This window comes from Psammomys obesus, unplaced genomic scaffold (assembly GCF_907164565.1).
Source record: "Psammomys obesus unplaced genomic scaffold, mPsaObe1.curated_primary_1811, whole genome shotgun sequence".
NCBI classification, from domain to species: domain Eukaryota; kingdom Metazoa; phylum Chordata; class Mammalia; order Rodentia; family Muridae; genus Psammomys; species Psammomys obesus.
Window position 1 is genome coordinate 17,450,675 of NW_026596046.1, and position 14,164 is coordinate 17,464,838.

The 14,164-nt window shown below is 46.1% G+C and overlaps 1 protein-coding gene across 2 annotated transcripts in view; it reads left to right on the plus strand.

Annotated features, from left to right (window-relative positions):
- The window catches only part of Abhd2 (abhydrolase domain containing 2, acylglycerol lipase), an 86,375-nt gene that overhangs the window by 21,867 nt on the left and 50,344 nt on the right, over positions 1 to 14,164 (plus strand). For both annotated transcript variants that reach the window (XM_055623101.1, XM_055623102.1), the window contains exons 2-3: positions 516 to 615; positions 3,188 to 3,387. In XM_055623101.1, the coding sequence (XP_055479076.1) occupies positions 3,194 to 3,387 (194 nt within the window). In that variant the 5' untranslated portion in view covers positions 516 to 615; positions 3,188 to 3,193. The remainder of the gene's footprint in view (positions 1 to 515; positions 616 to 3,187; positions 3,388 to 14,164) is intronic.

Consider the following 14,164-nt stretch of genomic DNA (forward strand, 5'->3'; position numbering starts at 1 on the left):
TCCTTGCGGCCGTTGTTTTATGACTGGGAGAAAGGGTATGCCTCTCCTTTTGTGCTGTCTATCTTTAAAGCCTTGTAGTTAGGCCATTGGTCGCAGTGGTGACTCCTATGCAGTCAGCACTGCTGAAGATCGTATTGTACGATAAAGAGTAAAGGTAGCTTGAGTTTGCTGTAGTCAGAAGAAACCTGTCTCGGGAGCCAGTGAGAGCCCCAGGTCTTGGTGGGGTCACAAAGCCTCCCCACAGCACTTTGTGATAATGCCCAAGACCATGGCAGACATGTTAATTAAAGAAAGTGCTCTCCCCCCCCCCCCCAAAGACTAAGTGCAGAGAAGACTGTTTACGTTTCCATTAAAAGAGGTTCCTGGCCAGGCATGATGGCACAGGCCTGTGATACCAGCCCTTGGGAGGGTACAGGCAAGAGAAGTGTCATGAGTTCAACCCTGTCTCCAAACAACAAAAAAGAAAGGTTTCTTTCTCCATCTTTAAAACCTCCCCTAAATCTGATTCTTTTCAGCCTTTAGGTTAATTTGAATACAAGATCAGATCTGATTGGCCCAGCTGTGCAACTCTTCAAGGAAAACCCGTATTCTCTGTGAAAGGAATAAGTGACATAGGTAAGTGCTGCTAAAACTCATTTTTGCTTTGCTTCACCTCCCATGTGTTATGGTAAACAAGGCATGGCTGTCGGGAGGGAAGGAGCCCCAGATGAGTTACCAGACTTGAGCAGCAAGGAGACTGGGAAAGATACTGTGGCCAGCCTCCGCTCTCACTCCAGTAAGGCCTCAGAAAGATTTCAACTTTATTTACATTTCGCCAGCACATAATCAGAGAAACTTTGGGACACTCTGGTAGACTTTGCATTTCTTTTTTTTTTTTTTTTTTTTTAAGACTTTGCATTTCTGCTTTTCTTTTTAAGACACAGTTTCAGGGGCGGGCATGGTGGCTCACATCTTTAATCCCAGCACTTGGGAGGCACGTCGTTCTGTTCAACAAAGCGAGTTTCAGGACAGCCAGGGCTACACAGAGAGACCATGTCTAAAAACAAAAACAAACAAACAAAAATGAAAAATACAAAAAAAAAAAAAAAAAAAACCACCAAAAACCTAAAATTATATCAGGGATAGTTTTCTTTTAAATTTATTATTGTTGTTGTCGTCGTTACTACAGGGACTCATGGATCCCAGGCTGGCCTTGAATGTGGCTTTGTAGTCACGGACAACCTTAACTTTTTAGGCTTTTTTAAAAAGCGTTTGTTTTATGTGTGGCTGTGCTCCTGTCACAGTCTGTATGTGGAAGTCAGGGGCCACCTTGCTAGAGTCGGTCATTTTTCTCCTCCCACTAGACTTGGCAACAAGCCCCTTTAACCCACTGGACCACCTTGGTGGCCCTCCGGGAAGTTTTCAGAACTTCTCTTTCTCTTTTTGTCTTGATGACAAGAGGCTAGTTAAGAGTCTTTGTCCTTTGATCTGTATCTCACCAAACTGAAGATCTTGACAGGGATTTCCCCAGGTGTTTTGGGGCTGTGTTTGTGTCACCTTGGTTTTAGAGGAGTCTTCAGGGCCCCTCCGGATTTGTTCTAGGTCTTAGAAGTCTTCAGTCTATTATACACATTTTGGAGATTTTTCTTCACCTGTTTTGTCTCCATCATTGTTCTCCTAACTGTTTTTAGCAGCGGCTACTTGAAATCCCTGAGGAAAGCAGTTACTATAGTTACCAGGGCTATGAGAATTACATTTTCTTTTTTTGTTAATGTTGTGGTAACTTTCCCCCCACTTCATTGTGAGACAGGGTTCCCTATGGCTCAAGCTGGCCTTGAACTCCTGATCCTTGTGTCTCTACCTCCCAAGTTCTAGCATTACAGGTATGCATCACCGTGCCTGGCTTTGTTAGCCTAATTCTTTTTTTAAAATTTTTTGTTCACAATTTATTCATTATATATTCCATGAAGCCCTCTCCCTCAACTCCCCCTATTCCACCCTCTCTCCTTCCTTTCCCCCTCCCTATCCCTTTCCCCTAGTCCACTGAAAGGGGGAGTTTTCCTCCTTTGCCATCTGGCATAGCTTGTCAAGTCTCATCAGGACTGCCTGGATCCTCTTCCTGTGTGCCCTGGTAAGGCTGCATCGCCAGGGGCAAGAGTTCATGACAGAGGCAGCCCCTGCTCCCCTTACTTGGGAATCCACATGGAGACTGAGCTGGTAATCAGCTACATCTGAGCAGGGGTCAGGTCCTCTCCATGCATGGTCTTTGGTTGGTGCTGTTAACCTAATTCTTAAGGCCACAGCTGATGTTCTGGGAAATACAAGATTCTGTTGATGTCTTTTGTGGGTTTGAAGTGGTATGTGTCTGCTTTGTATACAAGAGCATGCTTACCTCTAAAAGTGAAAATTAAGACAGTTTGTGGGAAATTAGATATGCATATGTATTTTCTGTATTGTAATTTTTAATTTTGGTCTTATGGTTGAATTTTGGTCTGCCCTTGGCCCAGTTTTTGACCAATAGCTGCATTTAGGTATCTCCTGAAAGAAAAAATAATAACACATTTTAATTGATTAGCTCCATTTCACATTGCCTGAAAGCCTCAGGAGCCAGAGCCACCATGACCTGAGCAGAGTCTGAAAAGAACTCCAGAGCCGTGGACTCTGTGGAGCAGATGGCTGGGTTGGGCCGAGCTTTCTCTCGGCCCACTCTGAGAATTGAGACGTAGGGCCAGCATGCCGTGCAGCTTTACCAGGTGAACCCACAGTCCCACACTGTGGGAAACAACGCCTTATACACCTGGCGCTCCAGTAAAGTCTACACCGGGTTAAAGGGCAACAGAGGGATATTGGTTAAGGGCTGTTCATAGCCATTAAAGGCTACCCTAGCCCTTCCTGACTCGCCTTCCTCTTCCCCACTCTCACAAAGACTCTATTACTGTACGTTTCCCTATTTGTTCACCTCTGAACTGCTCGTGAGATTACAGGAAGAACACAGCACCCTCCTTAGCGAGCATTTGCAACTGTTTTTGTGGTGAGGGCTGTTGGCTGGGTGTTGGTGCTGTCCAGCAATGATGGGGGTCCTTGGAGTACCCTGTCGCCGTGTGTAGAGCATATCCAGAGTGGGTCATGCCTGTGCAACAGGATGGGCTGTCCACCCTCCTGGCCCTGACCACGTTTGTGAGCCTAGGCCTGTGCCTTTGCTTTCCAGATCAAGATGAATGCCATGCTGGAGACTCCCGAGCTCCCCGCGGTGTTTGATGGGGTGAAACTGGCTGCCGTGGCTGCTGTCCTCTACGTCATTGTTCGGTGTTTGAACCTGAAGAGCCCTACTGCCCCTCCTGACCTCTACTTCCAGGACTCCGGGCTCTCGCGCTTCCTGCTCAAATCCTGTCCCCTTCTGACCAAAGAGTGAGTGCACTGTCCTGCCTGCCCCCATCTGCCGCTCGATATGGCTTTGTGGGACGCTCAGAGAATCTTCTTTCAGCCTAAGGATGTTACTTGGGGAAAGAGGTCTTTCTGGGCAAGCTTGACGTCTGTGGTTCTAGTATCAGCATGGCAAAGCAAGCAAACAAAATGGGTCTCATGTTGTATCTATAAGGCATACATGGGGAATGGCCTCTTTGGTCTTAAAAACAGTTTTGGTAGCCGGCTAGTGTTTAAATGGTGAATCCTATCTCTGTTGCTTGGAAACGTTCTGTCCTTCACAGCATGGTGTCATCAGCATCCCTGACAAGGACTTTGAAGAAAACAGTAGACATTTTTAGGGAGCTGTGAAACCATGGGGAATATTTTAACTCTTGCCACCCTGCGGACAGAGAAGCCATCCTTATCCAGAGTCACCGGGAACCACAGAGGTCTTGTCGTGGGGTCCTCTTTGTCCCCTGGACATTAAAAAGTGTCTAGAGCACTAACCAAAAGAACACTTGGAGGGAGTGCCTCCTCTGACCCCCGTGGGCCACACCTGCGTTTTGGAGGGGGAAAGGCATGCCTCAGAGAGGAAATCATGGCGGTGGGGCGAAGGGAAGCTGTGCTCCACAGGGACTTGCAATCTGGCTCCAAGAGATGCAGTGTTAAATTTCCCACTGGCACCTTCAGCTTAACCAGACCTTCCTTTGGGCTCAACCGAGGCGCAGGCAGAAGCATTCCTTTTAGTTGAGCAACTGTTTCTCTTTGTGTGTCTCACAGCTTTCTCCATCCCCGGGGAGCCTTGAAGGGGTATGGCTGTGCAGAAAGTGTCTTTCTTAAGTCTGAGGCCAGCCTAGTCTACAGAACATGTTCCAGGACAGCCAAGGCTACACAGAGAATCCCTGTCTCAGAAAAAATAATAATAGTAATAATAATAGTAATAATAATAATAATAATAATAATAATAATAATAATAATAATAATGAAGAAGAAAGGAAAGGAAGAAGGAAGAAAATAAAATTTATTAGTTAATTTTCTCATTGTCACCAAATATGTGTCTCCTCAGCACGGGTCTGGCAAGTCTCTAACCCTTGATGGGAAGAGCAGAAGCCTCCCCATCCACCCTGTGTTGGGGAGTTGGTGACTCCGAGTGCATGACTGTCTCCTAGGAGCAGACAGAGGGCAACAGAGGCATCTGAGAGTTGAATTCCTGCTTTGTGCACTCTGGCCATTTGGTTGATTTTTTCAGAGGCTAGCAGCCAAGGCAGAGGACCTTCCATGTGGCCCCTGGATGTTTGGGTGGTCCCGTGCAGTGTCTTATAGCCGTGACTATGATGCCCTGGCTCACAGAGAGATGTTGCTTAATCCTCGTGGAAAAGTGTGCACAACATAAATGTCATCACATTTGTGTCTGAAACTACCCTGGTGAGACACTGTCCGTCACGGTCGGCTGCACACACCAGGCACCATTGCTAAGGATATGCTGTTCTTATTACACGGTATTTGCAGTTCAGATCTTCTCTGTACAGGGTATGCACATTAACTGTGTATTGAAAATTCTCCAGCATTTTGCCTTGGGTTTTGACTGTTCCTCCTATATTTCATCTGGATAACACACCAATTTAGACTGGCTAGTGACATTTACACATACTTTCAGATTCACTGGAACCACCAGTCCCAGTTCCTCAGTCACCTCCTTTGTAGAGAGCTTTGTAAAACCGAATTTATGCTGGGCGGTAGTGGTACACGCCTTTGATCTCCGAGGCCAGCCTGGTCTACAGTGCAAGTTCCAGGACAACCAAGGCTACACAGAGAAACCATGTCTCGAAAAAAATAATAATAAGAAGGAAGGAAGGAATGAACAAACAAAAGGAAGGAAGAAAGAAGAAAACAGATTTCTTAGTTAATTTTTTCACTGTCACCTGGTGAGGAAGGCATGGGGATGGGAACAGCTTGAAGCTGGAACAGTGGTGTGAGGCAGCTGGTGTCTGCAGACAGGAAGCAAGAGCCTGGGTCAGTCCACGCCAGTAGCCCTCCATCTGCCGTCCAGACCTCATGTCCAGCAGGTTGCATAGCCTGCCAGAACAGCACCACTACCTGGGGACCAACTGTTTAAATAAGTGAGCCTGTGGGGGTTCTTCCCTTTCCAAACCACAGAACCGCAGTGTTTAAGACCCTGTCAGTTTCTATGTAGATGAGCATAAATTTGTACTCAAAATGGACTCCTAAGGAATTAGAGCCACAGCTCTCAGCCTTCCCAACGCTACGACCCTTTTATACACTTCCTCATGTTGTGGTGACCCCCCCCATCATTTTCGTTGCTACTTCACAACTGTAATTTTGCAACTGTTAGGAACCGTAATGTAAATATTTGGGGGAGATAGAGGTTTGCCAGCGGGGTCCCAACCCACAGGTTGAGAATGGCTGAATTAGAGGGAGGCTTCCTGGGAACACTGCCTTTGCGCAGACTCCAGATAGACACTCTCAAGGTTTGATTCTGTACTGTTTGCTCCAGATGTAGGTAAAAGCTGCTCACAGTAGGTCTTGCCCCTTTCTCTTATTTTTCTTTTAAAACTAACTCAGACATATTAAGTCCTTCGGTCTTCCTTTACTTTCTTCTTTTCCTGGAGCATATTCCTGCATGAGCCTGTGGTGTTGACCTCAAAACTACTATTGAGATGATTGGCTCCTCCCCACTTCCTGATCCATCCTTAGGGGACATCAACCTGAGCCAATGGCATCAGCACAGCGTCCCGGCAGTCACTGACCAGGCCCTAGGCTTTCTCCCAGCACAGCCTCTATTAGGAGGGTGCAGGATGCCTAGATTAAAGGTAGGGTTGATGTTTGTTAGGAATTAACCATGGCTTGAGAAGGTGGGCATGAAAGACAGCTTCTCCAGGAAGCATGGACTTCCAAGACTTTCTCTTCTGTCACAGGAGCTGCCTACCCAGGGCAGACTGGACCATCTGACTTGACAAATGATTTGGGACAAAGGGATTCTGTTCCCCCGAGATTCTATTTTTGGTTTTGGGTTGTTTTTGTTTTACTCAGTGTCTTCCTTCTAATTAGATTCTGGTCTGTGTTCATGTCACATTAGCAGATTGTTCCCACACAGTTTTGTGCATGCGCCTGTTTGACGTTCAGCACCTCTCAGATATGTTCTGCCATCAGATCCTCTCATTCTTTCTGTCATTTTTAACAGTTGGGAAGCTGGGCATGGCAGCAAGGGCACCTAAGCCAACTAGTGTTGAGAGTGGGTTTCCCTTCTTATCCCTGGGAGAAGTGGGCAAGGAATGTCCTCAGGATACAAGGGAGAACACAGACCAGCCAGAGGCTAGCCCACCAGAGGGTTTTAGCAGGGTTTTCCCCTACCAGGTGGCCTTCGGTTCCTGCATGTCTATTTCTGTCTCTGGTGGAAGCTACCATCCTCTGCTGATCTTTCTCTGCATCGCATTTCCGGAATGGCTTCCCTTGTGTTTGAAGCTAAGGGTAGGAAATGGCTATTGTGGGTAAAAGCTGCTCCTGGGACTTTGAAGTTTTTTTCCTAGGAACAAGCTGTCTCCAGATTCCACAAACACTGTCCTGTGCCGGAAGGTTCCGGAGCTGGTTCACAGTGAGTGTCAGCATCGAGCAGTAGCCTGACTTTTAGGCCGCTGCTTATTATGACTTTCATGCAAATCCAGACAGACTCTCTTGCTGTGCCCAGATAAGAAACAAGTGGATGAAAGGTAAACGTTCAAAGTGAACAGTAGAGCGGATTTCTCCTCCTCTTAGCTTCAAGTCAGCTTTTAAGTCTGATTTAAATAATTGACCCAAAGGCACATCGCAAATGAGTCCTGTGATATCTGGAGGAGGGCTGCTTTGCTGGGATGATGTGCCTTTATTCACTTAGCAACATGTCAATATTTACCTAGCAATTCAAGAAGTGTTTGCTTTTAGTGAAATAAGCAGACCAAAGCTCAGTTAGGAGCAATGAGAAGACTGGGGTGAGTGGGGGGGAGTGTGTGTCGGTGTACAGATCTCCATTTTCTTTAGAATAAAAAATTTTCTTTAGAATAAAAAATACTCATTTTTTAAAAATAGTAAACAAAGTGCACAAACACCATCTATAATTCTTCTAAGCAGAGGTGGTATGCCATTGCTATGTGAGTGAGCATCTCCAGAGTCTTCTGTATATAAGTGCCCTCCACTGAATCCGGTCGGTATAATTTCTGATATTTCTCTCTCTCTCTAGTGTGTGTGTGTATGTGTGTGTGTGCATGCACGCACTCGAGTGCATGCACAGAGTGCGTTGCAGAGGATTGACCCAAAGGCCTTTCATGTGCTAGGCAAGTCCTCTACCGCTGAGCTGTATGCGTCCTGGCCCAGAATGGTAGCTTGTTTTAACTCTTGCTCTGCCATGCTGCTGCCTGTTCTCTGGCATGTGCTTTTTCTTCTCTATCGTTGAGCTGAATCCTCACCTTGTGAGCCTGGGTCTTACTAGCAGCTCACACTGGCCGTGAACCTGATGTACCCCAAGTTGTCCTCTAATTCACCATCTTGCACCCTCCTTCCAAGTGCTCAGATTCTAAGTATGTAGAGAAATGTAAACTAGGATTCAAACCTAGCATTTTTGCCTGCCTACTAATCAGGGAACCCTGGGCGAAGTGTAGCCCCTCTGGGCCACCTTCCTTCTATTCCTGTGGACCAGGCTGACCTCCTTTATTTGCTCTTTAGCATTAACCTCCAGTGGTTCCAGCACTCCTGCTCATGGTCCTCTTAAGGGACTGGAAATAGAAGTTATATGCTGGAGATGGGAAGAGGGTTCATTGTGTCTAGAGGGGAGTAGGTAAGATCGGGAAGGTTTCTTAGAATCTGCTGCGGTTTAAGATTTTGTTATAAGTTATTTTAGTGGGGTGGGGAGACCATAGCACAAGGAAAGAAGCTAAGCCGGGGGAGGGGAGAGGCATCTGCTGTCTTCTGTCTGTCCTCTCTGACCCACACTGTGGAACAAACAGGCACTGTCTCTCTTTTCAGAGCTTTAGGAGTAATCATTTGCATGTAAAGTCTACAGACCTTAAGTCTACATCACAGGATTTGCATGCTTGGCTGTATGATCACTCCCTTGAGCTTTCACAGGAGTGTGCTGAGTTGCCTCCCTGCTTCTGACCCACCCAGTTGCCATAATAGTACCTGAGTCAGCTTCCTCAAGCAGGTGAGCACTCAAGCCTCTTTGAGTGTGGCCCAAACTTGCTTGGCCACCCCATCCCTCATGACATTCTCTCATAGCTCAGGAAGGGCCTGACCACAGGACTGCTTCCCTCTGGCTACTCCAAATCTTTTTTGTTTTCCACCAAAATACCCTTTCTTGGGGCGAGTGTGTAAAAGAGGAGTGTGTGTATGTTTGTGTGTTTGTGTGTATGTAAGTACACATGTGTTTCTATGTGCATATGGAAGCCAAATGTCAAGATCTGGTATCTTCTTTGGTCATTCTCCATCTTTGTTTTTGAGGCAGAGTCTCTTGCTGAACCTGGAGCTTATCAGTTCAGCTAGGTGGTGGCCAATGATCACTAGAGTCCACTTGTCTTTATCTGTCCTGGAACACCCTTGGTTCCAGTAGGGCTCCCTCCATGGCTTGGCTTTTATGTGGATGTTGGGGATCCAAACTCAAGTCTTTTTGCTAGCATGGCAGGCCCTTTGTTCACTGAGCCACCTCCCCAGCCCACTGAAATAAATAACCCTTATAACAAAAGTGCAAACTTTATCAGATTCTAAAAAAAAAAAAATCTTTCCTGTCCTACCTACCCCCCTTTTAGACAGACTTGCCCTTCTCCCATCTCCAACAGACAACTTCTATTTCCCTTTGATGCCTCTCATCTGCTTTTGTGATAATTTGAGTACGTGTACCCCAGATAAAGAGCCGCATGTTTGACAAGACAGAAGAGGATGGTGGTGCTTCTGGGCCTTAGCTCTGGTATCAGTTGTCTCTCATTTCCCACAAGCAAATGTAGGTGAGAGAGGTCAGATTTTGGCAGATGCTGTCTGCGCTAGCCAAGAGAAACCAGGAAACTGCACCGGCTCCAATTTGTTCAATGGCACCCCAGGGAGCCGGGTGTCCCTTTAGCACTGATAAAGCTGTTTGCCGGGAAGGCTCTGTCCTGTCTCTGAGAGGAGATGTGTTTTGTTAAATGATTTTTCTGGCCTTAAATTAGTTGGGGCAGCCCCAGATGCATAGTTGCTGTCCCCAGCCTTTCCCTGGGGCCCTGGCTGAAGTCTCTGCTGGCAGGTGCAGCTTGGAAAGGGAACCTGGCACCAGGTGGCACTTATGGTTACAGTGTGTACATTTCCCCATGGGAAGCCGGGCTGTGCCTTTTCACTTTCTAGCAGGCGTGTCTGTGTGAGTTGTGTTCTAGCTAAAGATGAAGGGGTTTAAGAGAAGCATGATGGACTAACAGACAAGCCTGAAATAGAGCTGCTCTCTTCATGGGACTAAAGAGACATCTAGGCCCCCTTTTGGGTCCAGGTGGGGGAACATAGTGTGCCAGAACCCTAACCACGTTTATGGCTTTCTCTGATGAAAATATAATAGCTTTCTCCCGCCACCGGTTGTCACCTGTGTTACCCAAAACTGAGTGTTCTTGTTCACAGTGGGTTTGAGAAATGCCTGAAACTTGACTGTGAGGGTCACACCCATGCCAACACCATGCCAAAAACAACAGTTGGCTGTCCTGTGCCCTCGTATCCTCTTGGAACACTGCTTCGGGGAAGCCGCTTCACCCAGTCACGAGAATGGCAGAAGCCTGCTGGCCCTTTGGTAGATCACCCTGGGTGACTGCTGGTTTTCCCTCTTGCTCTCACTCAGCAGAGTTCAGGCCCTGAGCAGGTTCCACTGAATCACTCTTCTCATCCCACCTAACCCGCAGTTTCAGTTCCTGGCCACAGTCTTCTGTGTCCCTTCTTTGTGCTTAGCTGTTGGAGATGGGGCTTAAGTCATTGACAGTGTTTACCTGGTAGACATTCTCTAGAGGCGTTTTTGAAAATTGGTTTCATCATAACTTCGACTGTGGCTGCTCTCCTGTTTTCCCTTCATTCCACATGGCTTAGTTACTCACTTCGCGATTATTCCTGATAAGGCAGAGAAAAACTGCTTTTAATTTTTCTCTGAAACAATACTGATTCTTATTTGAGATTTTATTATCTATGCGCATCTGTGTGCGTGTATGCCTCTTGTGCTCAGGGACCCCTTGAAGGCCAAAAGAGGCCACCAGAGCTTTTAGAGCAGAAGTTAGAGGCATTTGAAAGCCCCAGGGTGGGTGCTAGGAGCTGAATGCAGGTCCTCTGGAAGAATAGCGGGCATTCTTGATCACTATAGCATACGGCCTTTCTCCAGCCCCTCAACTCGTTTTCAGTCTTGTCATTTGCATTCTCTTCCTAAAAGAAAATAATTTGTCCTTTATCCACCACAAATAAAAGCCTGGTTTTACATTATATATATTAACTGTGTTTGTCAGAAATATGCAAAATAAAGGTGCTTTTGCCCTAGTGTGCCAAGGAACTTTTAAATAATTAGAAGTACCCTACCAGAAAACCCAACACTGATTCAGATGTCTCTGGTACAGAACAAAAGTCCTCCAAAAGAATGAAGGACTTCATTTATAAACCGCAACTCTTGGGTCTGGAGAGATGACTCAGTGGTTGGTAGCACTGACTGCTCTATCAGAGGACCCAGGTTCCATTCCCAGCACCCACATGGTAGCTCATATCTGTCTGGAACTCTAAGATCTAATACCCACAGACACACATGCAGGCAAAACACCAATGCACATAAAATAAACATAAACAAGTTAAAAAAAGAAGCTCTTCTGCATTTTTTTCCTCCTGCCTCTGTTTTATAAGACCCTTTCTGTGTGGTAGCAATGCCAAAGGCTGGGCTAGCCTGCCATCCCTATAGCAGCCTGCAAACCCTGGGCTAGCCACTCTCAGATAAGGTTCTTCAACCTAGCACAGCTTACTTATAGTGAGTTAACGCCGAGAAGAATTTCATTATCTTGGGTTTAAATTCTACTTAGCTCCCACTTGTTCACCCACATTCCTCAGATTTAAGCCCTTCCATCCTCTGCTGAACACTGGAGCTTTGTCCTTTTCAGAGGACAAACTAATTGCCAAGAGTCTTCATTTCATTGACCTGATTTTATCGATTCCAAGAGCTGTACAAATATTTAGATTCTGTGAGAGGCCCCCATGCACTTGTTCCTTGGGCCTTAGACCTTCATGGCACAGTTACCTGGAAAGCTTGAAGATGGAACACTCAAGCTGTTTTTATTGGGACTGCATGCTAATGGGCAGCCTTAGCTGAGGTTACTTCACCATAGAATTGCTTATACATACAGTTCAAAGAATTATTATCACCATCATGCTTTCAAGGCAAACAAAACAAAACAAAAAAACGACCTTGGGATATGGTCTTTTGTTACAAGACCAACCCGATGTTCCAGTTTGCCCAGAGCTGGCAGGTATTCTGGGACATGGGACTTTCTTTTTTTTTTTTTCTTCTTTTTGAGACAAGGTCACACTATGTAGCCTTGACTGGCCTAGAACTCACTATGTAGACCAGGCTGGTCTTGAACTCACAGAGCCTGTCTCTGCCTCCAGGGTGCTGGGATTAAAGATATGCACCACTATGCCCAGTGACTTTCTATGCTAATACTCAGACAAGCAGGGTGAGTTGGCTGTATTGTTTCCTACCATCTTCCTCTGTCATATAATGAGGGTTTTTGTTTGTTTGTTTGTTGGTTGGCTTTTGAGGGAATGAATATGCATTTGAGGTTGATAATTGCTTTGCCGGTAACTAGCTTGAATTTTACTTTTGGATATTCGTCCGCCTTCTCCGCGTATACTCTAGTAGATGTTTACCCTAGGAGCAGGCTGGCCATGGCAGGAAGGGAAGGGCTGCCATCTTTGAAGCATCTTATCTTGACTTAATTGAGATAACCAACATGAGCCTACCAGAGAAATCATCTGCGCCTCTGCCTGAGGTCCCGATCTTGGCTGCTTGTTAACATTCTGTGCCTTCTATCAGGAATTGCTGATGCCTGAAATACCTATAAAGGTTCCGAATCCAGAATTTTCATGATCCCTCCATTTTTTTTTTTTTTAAAGAAAGCGGCCATGCCATTCGTGCCAAAGCAACCAATACCGGCTTCTCAAACTTCTCTTCCTCCTATTTGATCCCTCCTTTTGATGCCTTGTCCACCAAGCCCAACTATATTTGTCAGAGCTCTGCTGTGAGTCTTGGCTTATACTTCTAATCATAGCACTTGGGAGATAGAGGCAAGAGGATCAGGAGCTCAAGGACAACCACAGCTACCTAGTGAGTTGAGGCCAGCCACAGCTACACAAAACCCTGTCTCAAAAGGAATTAAAAAAAAACAAAACAAAAGAAGCATCTGCTACATTTGGTGCCTTTGCTCAGTGTCAAACCCAGTGCATATGGATGGGCAAGGGGTTCATTCTGATGCTGCGGGTTCTGTTGCTAAGTTACCCCTCTCTGCCAGTCTTTCCCAGACCAAATGCCAGCCTCCACCCTGGATTCCCATTCATCCTTAAGTTTCCTCTACTTACACTGCTTTCCTTAAGTTTCATTTACAAGTCTTGCCTGGGACTATGTCCACTTTTCTGGTCCTTTTCAGCATGCATTTGCCTGATTGCTCCAGACCCGCTTTCCAGGAGGCCTAAAATTGCTAAATATAGCCATCTTTCATCAGCGTCTCATGTTTTATTGATCCCAGGAATTTAGCAGTTACCAGCTTTTATCTCAGTCTGTTTTTCTCTGCCTGCCTCTCAGCAACACAGACAGGGAGTATAATTAAGACAGAAATCAACTTTGATAATATATTTCTAGAGGGGAAATAAGTATGATTTCCAGATTTCCTGCCAGCATGTCATCAGCGATGATGAGACTGAGCATGCTCTCTCTCAGCATTTGTACTTTGTCTGAAGCCACAGTGAATGAGGTGCCTGGCTCTGGAGTCTGGTATCTCCAGCAGTGGAAACATCTTTCCTGTTCGCAGAGCCTTGGGGTTGCTGTGGCTTTGGGGTCAGAATCTAAGGGTGATGTGGTAACTACTCAAGGATGTATTCTCCCGAGTTTGCAGGGAACTCTCTCCCCGCACAAACTCAGGTTTGGCTGAGGTATACTGAGCCACTGGTCACTGCTAGATTAAGAAGTTTTGTTGTTGTTGTTGTTTGCCACTGAGCCTCCTTAGAGCTCTTCAACTACCTGAGGTGGCAGCCTGCTGTGTCACAATGAGTCACAGAGGTGGAAGAGATCACTTGTGCAACACCCTCAGTCTCCATCCAGGGCTCTGGCTTACTGTGCACATGACTTATTCTACCATGTGGGTTCCAGGGATTGAACCCAGGCTGTAAGACTTGGCAGCAAGCACCTTTTATTCCCAAACCATTTGCCAGCCCCAAGTCTTTATTTTTTCAGTTTGAAATTATCAGGCCATAACAGTGTGGGCTTTTCCTTCCTCGGCTTTAAATATATTTAGTCCTATGAATAAATAGATAAGCATATTTATGATCAGTAGTATCTGGTAATCTACTCTTATGGTCTGTTCTGTCCACCCACACTCACCTCCTTGTGCATAATACACTCAAGATACTCCTCATCTCTACCTTCCCGGTCCATCAGAAGCCCCTGTATCCCCTGGGAGCTTCTCTATAGCGGACTCCTCTCTCCTTTCCTCAGAGACCCCCGCACTCCTTTTTTCTACTCCCCCCCCCCCCCTTTTCTATT